The sequence below is a fragment of the Emydura macquarii genome, unplaced genomic scaffold, assembly GCF_026122565.2.
Source record: "Emydura macquarii macquarii isolate MOO-44397 ecotype Brisbane River unplaced genomic scaffold, CSIRO-AGI_Emac_v2 contig_509, whole genome shotgun sequence".
Lineage (NCBI taxonomy): Eukaryota > Metazoa > Chordata > Testudines > Chelidae > Emydura > Emydura macquarii.
This window is the reverse complement of record NW_027130646.1, coordinates 49,782-69,287: the sequence shown is the minus strand read 5'-3', so window position 1 is coordinate 69,287 and position 19,506 is coordinate 49,782. Positions and strand designations below refer to the sequence as shown.

The 19,506-nt window shown below is 57.8% G+C and overlaps 1 protein-coding gene across 1 annotated transcript; it reads left to right on the top strand.

The window, feature by feature from the left end:
- Positions 1-1,232: 1,232 nt before the first annotated feature.
- Positions 1,233-19,226, top strand: LOC137147188 (short transient receptor potential channel 2-like). Its single transcript, XM_067539054.1, has 13 exons — positions 1,233-1,247; positions 6,172-6,864; positions 7,616-7,816; positions 8,471-8,635; positions 9,363-9,537; positions 10,748-10,948; positions 12,012-12,174; positions 13,019-13,111; positions 13,652-13,844; positions 14,787-14,914; positions 17,071-17,140; positions 17,485-17,617; positions 18,832-19,226. Exons 1-13 carry the CDS (start codon positions 1,233-1,235, stop codon positions 19,224-19,226), a joined length of 2,625 nt encoding a protein of 874 aa, XP_067395155.1.
- The last annotated feature ends 280 nt before the right edge of the window (positions 19,227-19,506 follow it).

The window sequence follows — 19,506 nt, the reverse complement described above, 5'->3', positions numbered from 1 at the left end:
GCTGACTCGGTTTAGGCCTGGCTGGTTAGTGCCGGTATTTAGCAGAGCTAAAGCACGGTGTGTCTTGTCCTATCCGGTGCTGAGCCCGTCCAAGATAACCCAGTGCACTCGCTGAGCAGCGGTCTCACATCTGTCAGCTATTGTTTGGCACAAATCCAACCGTGATCAAATCTGCGGATGATGCAAAACGAGGGGGTGGAAGCAAACGTACAGGCGGCCAGAACCCAAACTGTAAAGAGAAGCCAGAGAGAGCAAAGCAGAGGGGGCTGCGGGCAGTGAGGGGGCACTTGATCCTAGGAAGAGTAAAGCCCTTCGGTCGGGGGGAGCTTGCTGGACTGGTAATGCGGATTTTCAGTCAGTCTCGGAGCATGGGAAAGTTCCAGAGGAATGCAAGAAAACTAATGGCCAAAATTTGAAAAGGGTAAATGGATGGCCTGAGTAATATAGGTCTGTCAGCCAGACATCAATTGTGGGAAATATAATGGAGCGGCCGATACAGAACGTGATTAATAAAGAATTAAAGGAAGGTAATATAATTAATGCAAATCAACATGGGCTTACGGAAGAGAGATCCTGTCAAACTAGCGTGATACCTTCTTTTGATGAGATGACAAGTTTGGTTGATAAAGGTGTCCTGAGTGCGAGGGACGTACCCAGCCACCATACCCATCCTCTTCTCTTCTGAATGCTCTCCGTCTAGGACTTGGATCTAAGCAAGGAGTTCATCTGCTGCAGGGAAAGGTGGAGGGTGTGAAAAAGGGCTGGAGAGAGAGACTGGCGGACAGAGAGAAGAAAGAAAAACAATCAGAAAAACACCCGTCGTTTTCCCACAGCAGCGTGGGAGGGCGGGTTGCTGAGGTGCTGCTGGCCTCATTAATTTCACCCTCTGCATGCCTGGAGCTGCCCTGCTCTCCGGGGAAGGGCCAGGTGGGTCCTACTGGTCAGACCCACGCCAGGGACAAATGACTGCGTCTTGGTGCTGGAGAGCGACCGGAGAGGGGGAATAAGACACCAGCTGCTCCCAGGTGGAGGGAGAAGGATTGGAACTGGAGCTTCCTGGGCTGAGACGTGGGGCAGTTTGGGGCTTTATTTTGTGGGTCTGAACGGCCTTGGGCGTTGGCTCTGAGCCAAAGCTCGTCCCACCGGTGACCAGGGCCCCGAGCGTCTTCCACCCCCCTCTCTAGCTGCTGCAGCTAGGCAAGGAGCGACAGGAACAGTTGCGTGGTCTGGCCATGGAGAGCGGCATGGTGAGTAACAGGCAGGCTTCTTTCTGTACCAGCCCAGCCGTGGGGAGACCGGTCCTGCTTATCCTGCATGTGCTGGTGGAGTCGCACAGTGCCTGGGGGGGGGGTCACCCTCCAAGCAAGCAGGAGCAGGGGAAATCAGTCTCCCAGTAGGAAGGCTGAGCAGCGTGGTGCTGGCTGTTCTCAGGAAGGGTCCCCCGCCCAGTTCTCCCCTGGCTATGGCACACGGGCGGCGCTCGGAGATCACTCGCTAAGGTGCTTCTCGCTCACCGTTATTTCTCTCTGGGGCCCATCTGCTCTCCCTGCCGCGGGCTGTAGAACTCCACGAAGGGGTCTATGGAGCAGCCAGCGGCCTATGAACCAGAGCGGATGAGCCCTCGGGGGAGGCGCTGGCAAAGACTGATGGTCTGTTCAGAGCTGCCCAGGGCTTGCTTTAGAACTTGGGGGGAGGCAGGAGCTGGAAAAGCACTGGGGGAGGGGGCACAAAGGGGTCAGTGGGACCAGGGAGGAGGGGCGTGGAGCTGGCTGGGTGACCGGGACCACTTCTCCCTCTTCTAGCCTGGGTTCCCCGGCCCTGCATTCCCACCTTCCCCTTGGGTTCCTTTAAAGAAGTGCCCTGGGGCGTTTAAAAAAGGGAGTGGGGGAAACAGAGAGGCGGGGAGGATGCGGGGAGGGTCGACCAAGTCTGAGACCACAAGAGACCAATCCCTCAATGGAGTTATAGCTGGCGTGGTCCGGCCCTCGAATCCCCAGCGTCAGTCTTCAGCCCTTCATCCTTCCAAGGTGCTGCCGACTTTGCACTGTGTGTGGCTGGATCTTGCCGGTTCTGCCTGGGTGTTAAGGACCGGTGGGGGCAGAGGAGGGTGCAGTGAGGTGATCTGGGAGCCAGGAACTCCTGCTTTCTAATCCCATCTCTTCTGCTGAATCGCTTCTCTCCCTACGCCACAATCTCCCCATCTTTAAAACGGGGCTGGTGACACTGAACTGACCAGTGCTGGAGTGAGCTTTGATGATTTGATGTTAGTGACGTGCTTTGAATTAATGTCTGCAAGTGGCGGGGATTTGCTCGGGAACCCTTATCCCAAAACTCCCGCCCCCTGACGCACACGCTTGTACTGTGCTCGGTTCAGCTGCCCCCCTTCACCCCAGAAGTGGCTACATTTCAGTGGTGCTGTATGTTACATTGCGAGGTGCTTGGGATCCTGTCTGTAGAAATATAAAATGAACATGTTTTGCCGGTGTATTTCGTTACCGTTAGTCACCAAACCTGGGAGGTGAAAATATGAATCAGTCACACTCAAGGGAAGCTGAGGGTACTGGAGAAAGTCAGGGGCTGTCAGGAAAGCTACTCCTCTCTGTGCATTTGTGCTTCAGATCATGATGAACCGCTTAGCCACCCTCAGCAGCTGCCCCCTGACTATGGCCCATTCCTTACTGCAGTCCCAGACTATAGCTCTGTCCTTCCCCCACCAGACTTTTCCAGGTGTCTGGCGGGTGGATCTTGCCCATATGCTCAGGGTCTAAATGATCACCAGATGTGGGATCTGGAAGGAAGTGTCTCCCAGGTCAGACTGGCAGAGATTCTGAATTGTTGGGTGTTTTTTGTTGTTGTTGTTGCCGCTGCTGCCTTCCTCTGCCGCAGGGGGCCCGGGTCACTTGGTTTGAACTAGAGTAAATGGTGGATTCTCTATAACTTGATGGCTTGAAATCATGGTTTGAGAACTTCAGGCATGCAGCCAGAGGTCAGGGGTCTATTGCTGCAGATAATCGTGATGGTTCCTTCTAGCCTGAAAGGCTGAATTAATTACAGTGCACAAGTGATCTCCCCCGGCCACGTTTCTATGTAGCGCTGCTATCGCCCATTTAGATCGGACATTTTCGGAATATCGTTCCCCCCATTTTACAGATGGGGAAACTGAGGCACAGAGCAGGGCAGTGATTTTCCACACAACACATAGTGAGTCAGTTGCAGAGCCGGGCGCTGAACCTAACTCTGCTGACTTCCCGAGTCCTGTTCTGATCTCTGGGACCACTTAATTAGCCAATGTGACCCCCTTGATGGTTCTCCGGCCCCAGTTCCTTTGCTGCTGGTTCGTTGTAAAGGTTCGATTTACCAAGCTGAGTTGATTAGTTCTGCGTGGGTGCTGACGTCACACGGCATTGTTTCTCTTGCCTGATTGGCTAAGCATCACTCTCACAATCAGGTGCCTGGATTCAAACAGTCCCGTGTACGAGTCTGGAATTTGCTCCCGCAGCACCCCCCCACCCAAAGTGAGCACTCCAGGAAAACAAATGTGAACCACAGAACGCAGCCGGCTCCCGCCCACCCAGCAGGATTTGAACAGCAGAGCCACCGCACAGCTCCTTACCACCTGAGCTAAAGGAGTGACTCCATTTGCTGGCAGAGGTGGTAGGCTGTTATCCTTCAGGTGGATCAGCCTCTAGAGGGGCTGTCCCAGCTCTTTGCCACTGTGAATGCCGGCTAGACAGTCTCTGAGCCGTTCTCCCCACCTCAGGCTGCTGCTGTCTCTGGCCAGGCCCATCTGAGCAGCTGTTTCCCAGCCCATCACCCAGCCCCCACTTGTTTTTTGTTCTTTAAATAGCATCACTGCCTTGCTGGCTGGTTTCCAGACCTATTTGGCACCAATACAGTGGAGGCGCAGTGAGACACCCAAGCTGTGAATTCAATCTTGCGTCCTCACGGAAACCTGGGGAGCTAATTAGCCAGCAGGTAATTCGTTAGCACCACCAAGTTTCTCCCAGGCGGTGCGTGTGTTATGTTATGCTAAGCAGGGAAGATCAATGGGGAAAGGGGTTGCCAGCCAGCAGCAGATTGTTTTCGTCCCGGCTCCAACATACCAACATACCCGAGTTTCCCCACAAGACTCAAGACTCAAGACCTCAAGACTCCGAACTGGAGTTTGCCTCGGCCGCAGACTCCTGGGGCAAGACCTTGGGCCTGTCCCTTAATCTCTCAGCGCCTCAATTCCCCATCTGGAGAGAGGAGGAATAAAACTTCAGCGTCCTCTCTCTCTGCCTTGTCTCTTTAAGCTGTAATCTCTTTGACTGGCCCTTGCTGTGTGCACGTACAGCACCCAGCGCAGTGGGGCCGTGATCTCAGCTGGCACGGATGTAATAAAAATAACAACACTCACATGGTGGCAAGGGCTGCGGTATGGGGACAGAAGGGAAAGCTCCAGTCCCCTGGCACAGGACCACTGGGTGCCAGAGGCTCCAGTCTATAAGCTTGAGCCAAGTTCACTGCTGGGTGACTCCAACCAAGTGACAGCCAGGGGCAGAGGCTGGGTCTGCTCTCAGGTCCGCCCGCCCGTCCGTGGAATAATTCCATAGGCTTGTTGAGCTGGGATCGAGTCACGTACCCACAGCTGGGCACCCCATAACCATACCAGTGAAGACTAGGATTCAATCTCTTCAATGCAAAGCTATTTATTGGAAAACAGGTATCCCCGGCAAACAGAAAAGGCTATGCAATGCCTCTCCTTAATCAGCCTCAATTCCCCAGGTATAAACCCTCAGTAACTGTGCTAGCCCCAGCTAGTATCCTGATTAGCAAACAAAGCAGCTATCACTTCTAGGTGAAGTCTTTCTTTCTTTCTTTCTTTCTTTCTTTCTCCTTCTTCCTTCAGGCACTTGGTCTATTTTCTGAGTCCCTCATAGCAAGGTCTTGGCTACCAAAGATCCTCTGGTTCTTCGTCTTTAGTACCTGATCTGTATAATAGTCCCCTGTGGTAGGGTGTCGGCTACCCTGACACCCTTGGGTTGTAAAGTCCCTCTTCGGACGTTAATTGGGATGTCTACGTGGCATGTGATATTCCCCAGTACTTACACCCTTTTCCCAAAGGAATCACACGTCCCCGAAATATGCTCTGCTAGCCCCTATGTAACATATCCTGGTTATTTATGATTTGATTCACCCTGGCGCCTGATGTCGTGCTGTTCTACCGGGTCAGTCAGTCCCAGACTCACCATTACAAACCTGCATGGGTACACGCTTAGGCGAACTGCCCATTGGCTGGCCATGCCCGTTGGTCTGTCACATCAGCACAGCTACACGCACGGGGCCTGGATGAACATGCATGGCTCATATCCGTGCCAAGTGCACGTTCTGTATTCTTAGTGGTTTGCCGTCTAATCTGTCTAGTGCTACGAGCCTTGTTCCCAGAATCCTTTAGCTCTCCGGCTTACCAAACTTTACCAGACTTACGTCAACGGCAGGGATTTGTAGTAAGCGAGTACCGTCCCAGCAGGCCTCAATGGAGCAGCTGTGACTTCACTCCAGCGTCACTGGGCGCCAGATAGAGCCAGATTAGATCAGTTTATGGGTTCTCCAGCCGTACCACCCTGCAGACCTCAGGATGCTACTAACTGCTAGTGGGAGGGATGTGCTCTCACGGCTAAATCCGGGGACTGAGATTCAGGACTCCTGCGTGCTGGGCTGCTCGCTGGGAGGAAAGGTGCTCTAGTGGCTGGAGCAGGAGCTCAGAAATCCTGGGTGCAGCTGGCCCCAGGTCAGGGATTTTGGTTCACGGGGAGGGAGATTTCGGTGTTTTGTTCCGATTCGGAATGAAATCAAATTTACTGAAATTTCCCAGCAAACGGGAGAGCCCTAAAAATTTCATTTCCTAACCTCCAGAATGTGGAGTTTGCCAAAGGGCCTGTGAAATTGACCGTGCGTGGCTGCTATTCATTGAGTAGCAGGCGCGAAACTGGCGAGCACTTCGCTTCGCTGCTCAGGGGAAAGGAACCTGCCCGGGCTCCGGGGGCTTGCAGGTTCCTTTCCACGGAGGCTAGCAGCCCGGTTGCCAGGGGTGCCGTAAGCCCGCCAGCTGCAGAGCCCTGGCTTCAGCCTGGGGTTACGCAGAGACACGCCCCCGCACAGTGCCCTGCTGACTGTCTCCCCTCGCAGCAACCCAACTGGAGGGAAATAGTCAACAAGAAGCTGAAGTTCCCCAGCCAGCTCCTGGACGCCATCCGGGAGGGGAACCTGCTGCAGGTGCAGCAGCTGCTGCAGGCGAGCGACGGGGTCTTGCAGCAGCAGGCCGACGGCGAGGACCGGGCGTGGCGGGACGCCCTCAACCTGGCCATCCGCACGGGCAGCCAGGAGATCGCCGGCGCCCTGCTGCGCTACGTCAAGTTTGACTTCCGCCAGATCCACGAGGCCCTGCTGGTGGCCGTGGACACCAACCAGCCCCCGGTGGTGAAGATGCTGCTGGACCGGCTGGACCAGGAGAAGAGCATCAAGATGGACATCAAGTCCTTCTCCCTGGCCTTCTTCGATCAGGCCATCGACAACTCCCGCTTCGCCCCCGGCGTGACGCCGCTCACCCTGGCCTGCGAGAAGGACCTCTACGAGATCGTGGACATGCTGATGAAGAAAGGCCACGCCATTGCCAGGCCCCACAAGGTCTCCTGTGCCTGCCTGGAGTGCAGCAACGGCCGCAAATACGACCTGCTCAAGTTTTCCCTCTCCCGCATCAACACCTACAAGGGCATTGCCAGCCGGGCCTACCTCTCCATTGCCAGCGAGGACGCTATGCTGACCGCCTTCAAACTCAGCCGGGAGCTGCAGCGCCTCTCCTGCAACGAGCCGGAGTTCAAGGTTAGACTCTCCGCAGCCTCCGTGCTGAGGCCGGGATCTCGGTTCCCCTATGTCCGTCCTTGTTCTGCGGGCAGCAGCTGTGCCGCGCTCAGAAAACAGGGGTCTGCCTCCCCGGGGGTGACGGCTCTGCAGGGAGCGAGGACAGGCGTCTGGTGTGGGCAGGTGCAACATGCCGAGCTTCAGTGGCATTACCCCTGCTTCTTCCAGCTCCGAATGTGGACCCTGGGGGTTTAATACAGTCATCGTCCCTCCGCAATGTGAGCCGGGGGGTGGAGGGATACATGGACTTTTACCTACCCCTGATTCTACTTCAGGGAGATATTTGTTCAAACAGGTGCATCATGGCACTGGGGAGAATTTCACCCACACGGGCCAAATCCTCTATTGAAGCTGGCTGAGATGTTTGCCTCTCTGCCACCCTGCAGCAGGGAGTTCCACCAGTTAATTCTGTGTATTTAGATGTGTGGCTCTCCAAGCACCTGCTTGCTGTGCTGTTATGGGTGGGGGTCCATAGGCATGGCCCTCTTGATGCCAGTCATACAATCATAGAAATGTAGGGCTGGAAAGGACCTCATGAGGTGCCCTAGTCCTGCCCCCCTGCACATCACCCTTCACGACTAAAGGGGGCAAAGCTGTGGCAGACCGGAGGCAAAGAGCACGAGGAAAACCCTTGCAGCAGTGACAGGTGATGGGACCTGAGCTCATGTACCGTCCCCTCGCACCCGTCCCCGCCCCTCCCTTCCCCCTGCAGCCCGAGTACTTCAGCCTGGAGCTGCTGAGTCAGGAGTTCGCCTTCGAGCTGCTAGGGATGTGCCGTAACCAGAGCGAGGTGACAGCCGTACTGAACGACCTGGGCGACAGCGAAGAGGAGGAGCTGGACAGCCAGGCCTTCGAGGAGGGCATCCCCAACCTAGCCCGGCTCCGGCTGGCCGTCAACTACGACCAGAAGAAAGTGAGTCCAGGAAGGGAGCGGGGAGGATTTGGCTTCCCTAGGCGGCGCTCTCCCCTTTGGGTCGGCCCTGAGCCAATACCCCAGCATGCGGGTTAATACAGTCATCATCCCTCCGCAATGTGAGTCAGGGGGTGGGGGGATACATGGACTTTTACCTCCCCCTGATTCTACTTCAGGGAGATATTTGTTCAAACAGGTGCATCATGGCACTGGGGAGAATTTCACCCACACGGGCCAAATCCTCTATTGAAGCTGGCTGGGATGTTTGCCTCTCTGCCACCCTGCAGCAGGGAGTTCCACCAGTGGGATGACTGCAGGCACCCTCTTTCCCATAAGGCTCCCTGGGCGTCAGGAGTGAACGCCAGTCTCCTGGTTTCAGGGTGCACCATTCCTTTCTAAATTCCCCCTCGAATATCACTTGGAGGTGTGATTGCCCATAGCCCTTGTGTAGTGCAGGTATGCAGCGGTTAAATGCCCCCAGAGGTGGCTGCATGTCACTGGTAGGTGACGGCTCCTTAGGGACTGAGAGTGTCTGCGTACGGCTCCGGGACCCTTTGGGTTGAAAGGGCAGGGGGCAATAGGAAGCTACCAGTGGTTACCAGCGTTTTTGTTCCCCACCCACTGATCTCCTCCCCTCTTGTCCTTCCGGAGCAGTTTGTCGCCCATCCCATCTGCCAACAAGTGCTGTCGTCCATCTGGTGCGGGACCCTGTCGGGCTGGCGCGGCAGCAACACCCTCTGGAAGTTCTTTGTCTCCTGTTCCATCTTCCTCACCATGCCCGTCCTGAGCCTGCTTTATTGGATAGCCCCGAAGTCGCGGGTGAGCGGCCTTCCAGACCGTGGTGGGACAGAACCAGGGGGCAGGTTCTCCCAGATCTGCTGCTGCGGGGTGCTGACACCTTCTTCTGGGGCAGCCGGTGTTGGACACTCACAGACCAGAGACTGGGCTAGAGGGACCTCAGGTCTGACCTGTGCAAACTTGATTGCAGTTCTGTGCAATTCCCTCCCTAGAGCTGAGACAGCAGAGTGTGGGTGTGAATTGTCCACCCATCTCCCATGAATTTGAACTCCACCATATCTGTGACCCTTCTGAGTTCATTCTCCATTGTTCCAGCCCTGCAAATGCTCACGTAGAGTGAGTTTTAGGGTAAAATCTTCCCCCTTGCTCAACGGCATGTTGCATACTGGTCCCTGATCTGCCTGGGGAGATCCTTGCATCACACATGAGCTAAGTGTGTGTTGCGTCCTCCCCTAGCAGCTGCTTTGTTGTAGGGTAACAGCCTACTATTGCTGTTTGCTAATAGAGCCCCTTTGTTAGCACAAAGGTAGCTCCGTGCGGTGGTGCTGAAGGTCTTGGGTTCAAGCCCCGCTGATGACCCAAGGGGAGGCAGTCATTGCATCTGTGCAGACACCCCGTGACTTCAATGGTTCCCTGTGCAGGCCTGGAGGAGCATGGGGCTGCAGGTCTTTGCCTTTTAGAGGCGGGGGGAGGGCTTGGCAGCTGTGGGGCTCCTGAGACGTGATGCTGTCTGTGCATCCCTTGGCAGGTTGGCAAAATGCTGAAGATCCCGGTGATCAAGTTCCTCCTCCACTCGGCTGCGTACCTCTGGTTCCTCATCTTCCTGCTGGTGGAGTCCATGGTCCTGGAACGCAAGCGGGAGATCTTCCTGGGGCGCAATCAGACCGTGTGGGAGAACTCCTTGCACATGGTCTGGGTGGCTGGTGGGTCGTGGGGGAGGAGCAGCCGGACGGAGTCGGTCTGTCCCCACAGCCTGGCAGGGAGGGGTGCTGGCAGGGGACACCGGTCCTCCTAGGCAGAAGCACAGGATTCAAGGAGAAGCAGATGGCCGTTATTGGCTTTGTAGGGTGCCTAGACCCTGTGCCAGCCATGTGCACCCCCAGGGAATCCCACCTTCTATGCATGGCCCCCCACACCCCTATCCCAACCCGTAGCAGCAGGACCGGTTGTAGAGCTGTGAAGGGGAGTTCCCTCTCCTTGGCTTCTCTGCTGGGGCAGACAGGAAGGGGTCTAGTGGTGGTTCCTAAAGGGACCCAGGCCTGTCTGGAGCTGGACCGAGCCCTCTTGCTAACTGCGAAGCCAGCAAAGAGGCAGCGGTTGTTAATAATCTTCAGTCGCGAATCCCGTCCCCTGAGGATCTTGGCCTTAACTCTTCTCCGCTCCTACGGAGACAGCAGGTTTCCGTGCAGATAGACAGGGAGAGAGAAATAAGCCTCTCTCAGGGCAACGCTGTCTGAATCTGCCGGGTCCCGGGGAGGAGAGACCAGCTGGGTGAATGATTTCCCTGGCCGTAGGGCGATGGGATAATTAATTAGCCCTGCGCGCTCCCGTGGGGAATGGGCTGAGCTGAGCCAATAAGGCCGGCAGCCTCCCATGAGCGCCAGAGGGAATCGCCCGGCGGAGGTGACGGGCTCTCTGGCTTGTTTTTGTTTTTTACGGCTGGTGCCCAGGGGGCTGCTGGGGACAGGCAGGCGGGAGCGGATTCAGGGAAGGACTGGAGGCTCCGATCTGTGGGGATGGGCCAAGAGAACAAAGGACTGGATGCTGCCCCCGTTGCAGTCACTGGTGAAACCCCCCATGGGGGCGAGATGGGGCACTGGGTGGGCCTCGGACCTGTAGATCTTTCAAGGGGGAGAACCCCGGGGGGGCAGAGAGAATTTCAGGGGGCGCAGTGGGGCATCGCTAGGAGTCGTCATGACTTTTAGCGCGGAAGCCCCTTGAGACCACAGCTGTGATCAGGACCCCGCTGTGCTAGGTGCTGTACGAACACAAACGGGAGCTGACGGCGCCGAGGGGCGGGGCAGGCGAGAGGGGGAGGAAGGAAGGACGATCTCCCCCCATTTGCAGAGGGGGACCTGAAGCCAGCTCTGCCCAGAGCTTTGTGCTCACGCTTTGCCCTTTCGCCCCACCCAGGCTTCTTCTGGCACGAGTGCAAGGAGCTGTGGATCGATGGGCTGCGTGGCTACCTCCTGGACTGGTGGAACTTCCTGGACATCGTCATCCTCAGCCTGTACCTGGCCTCCTTCGCGCTGCGCCTGATGGTTGCCGTGAGGGGCCACCTCCACTGCCTGGACACTCCTTCCTCGCCCGAGTGCTACTACTTCACCAAAGCTGGTGAGCGGCCGCGGCAGGGGTGCCCCGGCTCTGATCTCGGCGTCCCTCCGCCCCTTCCAGCTGCTTGGCTGGCCCGTTCCTCTCACCCCGTGCGTCTAGCGTTGCTCTGACAGCCCTGCGGCCTGGGGGCTTCTGTTAGTCCATGAAGTGGGTTCTGCACGGCCCTGCTTTCCCCCACCCTGCCCCGCAGAGACCCCTCTCTGTGGCCTATTCGCTTCTTGGCCTCTTACCAGCCGGGAGGCCAGTCTGTGCTGGTGGGTTTTGCAGCTGTCTGGATTATTTTCCCCAGCTGCGCGAGCCGTCCCATCGCCTCTGTGCAACCTCCCATGCCCTGCTTTGAAAGATTTCCCTTTCTAGCTCGCGGCCGGATGTTTCCTTCCCTGCAGAGCCTTCCAGACCCCAAGCAGCACTTTCAGCCGCAAGTGACTGGCTCCGGGAAGGTCTCTAGCCCGTGTTTGACGGGAGATCAGACTGGGATCCCCCTGGCTCAGACCTTGGGAATCCATCAGTTCCCTGCCCAAGCGGCGCTCTGAGAACACGGCCCCTCCCTGTATTCACTGATGCTATCACAGAAGCAGCATTTACCAAATAACACGCGAGCGATACAATGCGGTAAAATATCGCCCGGGCGAATGAACCAGGAAATTCTCCCGTCGCCAGCAGGGTCCATGTCAGGCTGTTACCCAAGGGGGCGAAGTGGCAGCATCTCTGGGTGGGAATCCCGCACGCAGGGATAAGAGCCAGACCGGGCTGGTGATGCTTGGGTGGTTGTGATTGTTTCTTGCTGGCAAAGCACTGGTGGGAGAGAGGGGGAGAAGGAGCCCGCCCGGCGGGCAGAGTTTGCTTTATGGGAGTTTTATGGCCTTTCACAACAAGTCGGGGTCATTATCCTCATTTTACAGATGGGGAAACTGAGGCACGGGGCGGGGCAGGGACTCGCCCAGCAGGCCAGTGATGGCGCCAGGCACAGTCCTCAGCCCCAGTGCTCTATCCACTAGGCCTCACGACGAAGTCTCTCCCCCCCCCCAGCCCTGTGTCTCTGAGTCCCTCTCCCCGTGTGCAGGACGGCACGAGTGGCACCCTGAAGACCCCCAGTTCGTCGCCGAGGTGCTGTTCGCGGTGACCAGCATGCTGAGCTTCACCCGCCTGACCTACATCCTCCCCGCCCACGAGTTCCTGGGCACCCTGCAGATCTCCATCGGGAAGATGATTGGCGACATGATCCGGTCAGGACGGCCTCCCTTCTGCCCTCTGCCCCCCCTTCCTCACCGGGGGGATCGCCTCCCACCCTGCAGCCCCCGTCAGACCGTCACCCAATGGGGCTGGAGGGTGGGGCCGGGCCGTGGGGGCCTGAACGTCCCGCGCCAGGGGTCTGATCCTAGGCGGTGCTACCCGCTGTCCGCTCTCGCGGATGTCACGAGCTGGGCCCTGCCCGGCTTGTGTAGCACAAAGCGCTGGCGGTGCAGGGCAGGGGCTAAGGGTCGGATGAGGAATAGGACCGTGGTGGCCCAGCAGAATGCCGTGTTGGCTTTGCGACCTGAGCCCCTCGCGGCCTGAGTTCACGTAGGGAATTGTCCCTCCAGCTGGGCGTCAGGCTGTCCTGGGGGAATAAGCTGCCTGGGGGGCTGGCACCCCGTATTATACACAGGCAGCTGCGTTCCTGTTGCCCCCTCTTGCCCTGGCAGTATCCTGTGGCCCCATCCCTGGGCTCGGTCTACACTTCGCTTGACGGAGCTATGCCAGTGTGGGAAAAAACCAGCCTCAAATCCCGGTGTCAGCCTGCCCCTGGTACAGGCAGCGCAAGGGCAAGGCTTCCACCCATGTAGCTGCCGGCACGTGGGGAGGCAGGCTTCCCACGGCACCTGAATGAGTTCTTTGTCGTCCGAACGGGCCGTGCGGGCGATGGGCTGGCTGGGACTTTGCCGGCACTGGGCAGAGGCAGTGGTGGGTTTTATCGGCGGGACACATCCTTGCTAAGAACAGGGCTCATCAGACCAGCGTCCTGCTGGCCAGGCCCCCGGGCTACCTGCCGCTCTGATCTCTGCGCTTTGCCCGCCCCCCCCCGCACAGGTTCATGTTTATCCTGATGATCATCTTCACGGCGTTCCTGTGTGGCCTCAACAACACCTACGTTTACTACCAGGAGTCCAGGCGGCTGGGGAGGTATGGCCGGGTGCAGCCAGGCCTCTCTCAGAGCATCCCAAGGGCCAGCCAAACCAGGGGGGCGGAAGGGAGCCACCAGGGCAGGGCTGAGCCATGCCGGATGCTTTGGAAAGTGCTGCGTGAGGCTGAGCAAAAGGGTCAAAGGTCCTGGCTGCCCCAGCCGGGAGATCCCTGGCGTCTCTCGGTGCCCCGGGGGGAGGCTGACTCGGAGGGGATCACGTGTTTTGGATGCCCGGGTGCTGCAGGAAGGCGTGGGGCAGAGCAGGGCTTGACTGGGGATTTATCGAGGAATAACGGGGTGAAAAGCTAGGTTGCCTTCCTGCAGGCCCAGGCGGGTGTTAGCAGGGTCCCCCCCCGCCCGAAGGCTCCTGTAGGACCTAGGACTTGCCCAGGAAGATCTCACTGACACAGCCCAGCCCTGAGGGGTGCTGCTGTGGACATCAGGGGGGTCAGGCTCGGGTCTGTCGCGTGCACGGGGCGCGGCCAGCTTGTAACCAGGCGCCGCTCCTGGCTGCTCCCCCACCCCCTGCTTTCTGGCAGCTTCAATGAGACGTTCCGGTTCCTGTTCTGGACCATGTTCGGGATGGAGGAGCACCAGGCGGTGGACATGCCCCGCTACCTCGTGGCTGAGTCCGTGGGGCGGGCCCTCTACGGGATCTTCACCATCGTCATGGTCATCGTCCTCCTCAACATGCTGATCGCCATGATCACCAACTCCTTCCAGAAGATCGAGGTGAGGCCCTCCTGCCCCAGAACAAAGCGACCCCCGCAGCGCAGGGCAGCCTCTGACGCGGCGTCTCTTCTCCCTGTTCCTCCCCGCTGACGTGTGCTGGGACCCGGCGAGGGCGGAGGCGAGCGGCACCCGCCTGGCTGTGAAAATCACCTGCCCTGGGGCCGTTCCACTCGGCCTGCCCTAGATCTCCCTTCTTACTGGACAGGCTGTTTCTTCCCCGCAAATCCCCATGGTGATACAGTCCCCGTTGTGTGTAGGGTTGCTGTGCACCGGCGAGAGGGCCGAGGCTCCCCCACCCCAGAAGTGGCTGCATTTCTCCCTCCACACACACACACGCTGGGGACCCTTCGGGGTGAAAGGTGCCGAACAAGGGAGAAATTCCCCGCTGGGCAGCGGGTCGGTACAAATCCCTGGGCTGATGACCCTGCGCTGGGCACGGCTTTAGCTCTCGCAGCAGTCCCGGTCTCCCCCCGGATCCCAGCGTGTGTCCTTTTGTTTGAGAGCCCTTTTCTGTCACCGGCACTGAGGGAACCGGCTGCGTCACAATGGCTGGCGCGTGCCGGGGAAGGGTGGGTGGGTGCTGGGTGGTGTCCTCAAGCGGACCAGGTCCCACCCACCAGCTGGGGACACATTGCTCCCGCTAGCTAAATGCCTGGGATGCCCACAAGTCCTGTCCCCACCGAGCTAGCCACCTTCCCAGAGCCTCGGCCCCACGGCTCTCCCCAGCGGTGGAACCGTCCCTCTGCCCCCCCGGTGAGCCGACACCCCTGGTTAAATACCGTTTCACTCGTTCTATGGCACCAAAGCTGGGGCCCAGTGGCGTTAGCTCGGGTCACGGGACCGGCTGGCCGTGCTCTGGGGGAGTGGGGCTGGGGGCAAACGTGGACGGCGGGATCAATCCCAGCGTGCGGTACGACTTGCTTTCCCCCGTGCGCTTTGCAGGACGATGCAGACGTGGAATGGAAGTTCGCCCGCTCCAAGCTCTACCTGTCCTACTTCAGGGAGGGCCTGACGCTGCCCGTGCCCTTTAACGTCATCCCGACGCTGAAGTCTCTCTTCTACTCAGTCAGGTGACGTCAGCTCCGCCGCCCGCTCCGGGCGTGTTGGCAAGGAGTCCCTGTAGCACATGGGCGCCTCCGAGTCATTAGTCAGCTCAGTCCCGTGAGGTAGGGAAAGATAATCCCCATTGTACCAGTGGGAAACCGAGCCACAGGGCTGAAATAACTTGCCATGGTCACACGGGGGGGAAAGGGGGTGTCTGCGGAGGAGCCGGTAATTGAACCCACATCTTTTGAGTCCTCATCCATGGCCTTAATGACATCCTGTGGGATCAGCTGCTTTGCAAAGAGAGTCACTTACGAACCGAGCGGGCTGAAATTGTTTTGGTCAAATCTATTTTCAACCCCAAATACCCTATTTTTCAACAATGAAAAGTTTTGAGGAAAAGATTAAGGTTTATTTTAAAGAAGTTTTTTCAGATTTTTTGACCCCCAAAAAATATGAAAACCAGAAAACTGAAAAGGTTTTGGTTTTTTGCTGACTGGTTTTTCCCCTTTGTCTCCCTTTCCCTCCCTCTTCAGTGGCAAAAGGTGGTGAAACTCCATTTTTAGAGGTTTTTAAGCTGCGGCTTGACAAAGCCCTGGCTGGGATGGTTTAGTCAGGGTTGGTCCTGCTTTGAGCAGGGGGTTGGACTAGACACCTCCTGAGGTTCCTTCCAATCCTCATCTTCTATGATTCTATGAAAAGGATAAGGGAAAAAAGTGAAAAAAAAATTGCTTTTTCTGTTTTCATTTTTTTGTAGAAAAGTTGGATCATTTTGAAAGTTTTCATGAGGACTTTCAAGTAAAATATTTTTTTTTCTTTGGAAACGTTTCTCAAAACGTACCTAGCGGTTTGTCGACCAGTTCTCCTGAGGAGACCTGGACAAGATTTAAAGAAAGGAAATAACGCAGGAGTGCAGGAGTGTGAAAGCCAGTCCCTTAGTGCAGTGGGTCAGGGGAGATGATTCACATATTACTACATTTTAAGACCGGAAGAGAACATGAGATCATCTAGTCTGACTCCTGTATGGCTGTGTTTCTCAGCCATTTGGAGACCAGGACTGACTTGCAGTTTTCCTAACTGTGTAAGGGAGATTTCACAGACTGGCGCCAGCCCACTGACCGGTTGCTGGAAACAGCTGTATATGGTACAGGACAGAGGCTTTCACCCAGTCACCTAACTTGTGTTTCACCACAGCGCCTTCCAGAAAGGCCTCTGGTCCTATCGGAAGACACTGTGAGACAGAGAATCTTCCACTTCCCTTGGGAGTTTGTCCCAGTGGTTGATCACCTGCACCGTTAAACATTTGGGCCTTATTTCTAATTGGAAAATTTCTGGCGCCAGTTTCCAGCCCTTGGTTCTTTTCCTGTCTTACTTGGCTAGATTAAAGAGCCCTTTTGTACGTGGTGTTTTCTCCCTGGGTAGGTAATTACACACTGTCATCAAGTTGCCTCTCCTCCTTCTCTTTGGTCAGCTAAAACCAGAGGGAGCTGTCTCTCTCGCTGTGAGCCGTTTTCACCAAGCCCCGAAGCATTTGTCTGTCTTTTCCACCCCTTCTCCCGTTTTCCAATGTCCCTTTTAAAAGGTGGACACCAGAACTGAAGGCAGTATCCGTCCCGTATCGGGCGTTCCTATGTCACCTCCCTCCCGCATTCGCTGTGCCAGACCTGACCTGTGCGGCGCTGGGCGCTCAGCCTTCCCCTGGACCGACTCCTCTTGGGGTGACTTTTGGCCCTGTCTGTCTGTGTCTACAGAGCGCGCTGATCCCGTTGTGCATCTCAGTGCCCGTGTCCCAGCAGCCAGAGGGGGAAGTGTTGGCTGCATCGATAATGGAAAACACCAGCTGCTGCCCACTGACTCTTGCCTGCGTTAGAAACCCCAGGGCGGTTGCTCAAAGGCTCGTTGCTGTGCCGTGGGGGCTAGCAGACCATCTCAGATGCTGCTGAGCCGTGGCTTGGTATCTTTCAGGGTTAAAAGTTAGGGGATAAAATCCCTACTGATAGGCCTGACCCCTAAAGAGTCCCCCTGAATTCTGGAGCGGTTCAGATCCGAGCATTCTCTCTCTATTGGGCCAGAACCAGACACTGAGCTCGGATTTCGGCTCCATTTGGATCTGGAGTCAGATTTGAACCTGGCGTCCCAGGGCTGGCTGTCCGTCACTGACGTGTCCTTCTGCCTTCCCCAGGGGCATCGTCCGGTTCGTTTGCTGCTCCAAACCCAAGCGACAACAGGGTGACCCCCCGATTCCCACCATCGTAAGTTCCCCGTCCATCTGTCTATCTGCAGAATGAGCCCAGGGGGAAGCTACTTTGGCGGCGAGGCCGCTTTATCCTCAGGCTTGTGCTTCCCCGGATCTGTCACAAACAACGTCTTCTCAACACCTGCGGCTCGCTGGTAATGGCAGGACCCAGGCCGGGCTTTGGTGTCCAGCCGTGTCCTGGGATAGCGAGGGGAGAAAGGCTTCCCAGAATTCCCTCTGCCTGTCCAGACCCTGCGTGAAGAGGGGAGAGGCCCCACTACTGCATTGCAAAGTGCCAGGCGAACGCTAAGCCCTGCCGGTCCCTGGCGCCCATGTAACTCTGCTTCCCAACCTCTCCAGGCCAACGCTGCCCTGCAGGACGTCTGCCTGCGCGGAGAGAGCTGCCGTTCCTATCGGCAGCAGGTGATCCAGGCTCTGGTGCGGCGCTACATTGACACGGCCAGGGGGGAGTTCGAGGAGAGCAGGAGGAGAGGTAAACCTGCCGCTGGGGGGGCCTGGGGCGCGGGCGCCCCTCGGTCCGGCTGTTCTCCGCCCGTGGCACGGCTAGTCGAGGAGGCTGGGGGCTGTGATGCTCTGCCCCTCCTTCGGCTGCTGGGTTTAGCGTGTGCTGTTGGGAGGGGCTGGTAGGTTGCAGCAGGGGCGGGCAAGCAGGGTCCCCCCTCCCCCTCCCCCCAGTCATTATCAGGGGCACAGAACTCCTCCAGCCCCAGGGCAGGGCGAGCTCCTGCCGGGGTGGGGGGAAAGATGCAGCACAGAACATAACCCCTCTGAAAGGGGTCAAAGTTACATTTCTGGGCATGCTCCTGGGGGCCTGCGATACCCAGCAGGGTGACCTAGTGATCCTTTCTGGCCTTAAACTCTATGACGCTAATGGGTAGCTCTGGAAAGCGCCCCCCCTTCCCCTCCAGCAAACACGGGGGGCTTGACTGTGACCCCATAATACAGTGCTGGGGCAGGTCACTGGGAAAGGAAGGTGGGAAGTGGGGGGGAAGGACGAGGGTCAGGAGGAAGCAGGTGTCACACACCGGCAAAATGTGGCACATATCCCCTGCTAGTGGCTGTTTCCCTGAAGGATAATGGCCTACTACTGCTGCCATTCAGTGGCGTCGCTCCTCTAGCTCAGGCGGTAGTGGTCGGCACTATGTTGCGGAAGGCCCATGCGGGTGACCGACGGGGCCGAAGGACAGCGGCGTCTGGAAGTTGGAGCCCAGGGGGCCTACGCTGCTCGCCCGCCCGCCTCAAGAGCCAGCTCCGCACGTGGGTGGGTCTAGGGGGCAGAGATGGGGATCCCTGAATCTCATGAATGCTCTTGAGCGCTGAGGGAGGAAATGTTTCCAGTATTGACAAACTGATGCAACCCGGATCGGGCTCCCAGTTCCCCCAGTGTGAAACCAGAGCCGCAGCGCTGAGCTCAGTGGAGCGACTCCGGTTCCCCCAGTGTAAAACCAGAGCCGCAGCGCTGAGCTCAGTGGAGCGACTCCAGTTCCCCCAGCGTAGCTGAGATCAGAATCGGACCCGTAAAGCCAGACTTGCCCCTGATGCGCCAGGATGCCTTTGGCCCCTGCTGGTAGGGCCGCGTGCCTGTTACCGGTGGGCCTGTCCCCCTTAGCTGCTGCGGGTGCAAGGCCGGGCTGGCTCTCCCCGTAGCCCTGCCCTGCCCTCGCTGTGACTGTGCTCGGTTCACAGACCTGGGGACCCGTATCACGGAGCTGAACAAGTCGGTGTCCCGCCTGCACTCGGAGGTGAAGCGCCTGCATCGCCGCCTGCCCACCAGCTCTGCCCCCTCCAGCCCTCTGCAGGGGGCCAGCGTGCTACACAAATACATCCTGCGGGTCCGGGACAGCTGCCAGGACTTCAGCCAGGCCTCTGTCAGCTCCGGCCTGGGCTGCCCTGCCCAGGTGATGGTGCACCAGGACGAGTCTGCTGGGAACAACCCCCCGCCCTGCCGTCAGGAGCTCTCTGTCGGTCCCCAGGACGAGACGGTGCCTGGGGACGACTCCAGGGAGGGGAACAGAGCAGAAGAGCCAGAGTACCCACGTTCCCTTCCAGCAGAGGAAGCTGACTCCAGCTCCAGGCCTTAGCGGCTCAGGGCAGCCTTTCCGTAGCGACATAGAGCAAAGCAACAATAGCCACCTTCATCACTTCTAGTGCAGCCGAAGGATCCCAAAGCACCTTGCATGCTGCTCCGACTGGCTCGTGCCACAAGCCGAGCAAGCAGGGAGCTAGCTGCCTCTCCCCCCAGGGTGGGGTGGGGTGGTTGAAGCCGGGCTGATGGTCCAGTCTATAAAAGCAGCTACCGGGTGGACAGAGAGGAGCGTCTGAGTGGCCGAGCTCCCTGCCCACCCAGTCGTGAGGCAAATG

Excerpts from the sequence above, each read along its gene's own strand:
- LOC137147188 (XM_067539054.1), top strand. Across the intron at positions 13,845-14,786 it reads ACTCCTTCCAGAAGATCGAG|GACGATGCAGACGTGGAATG; the intron begins GTGAGGCCCTCC and ends TGCGCTTTGCAG. Across the intron at positions 17,141-17,484 it reads ACCCCCCGATTCCCACCATC|GCCAACGCTGCCCTGCAGGA; the intron begins GTAAGTTCCCCG and ends CAACCTCTCCAG.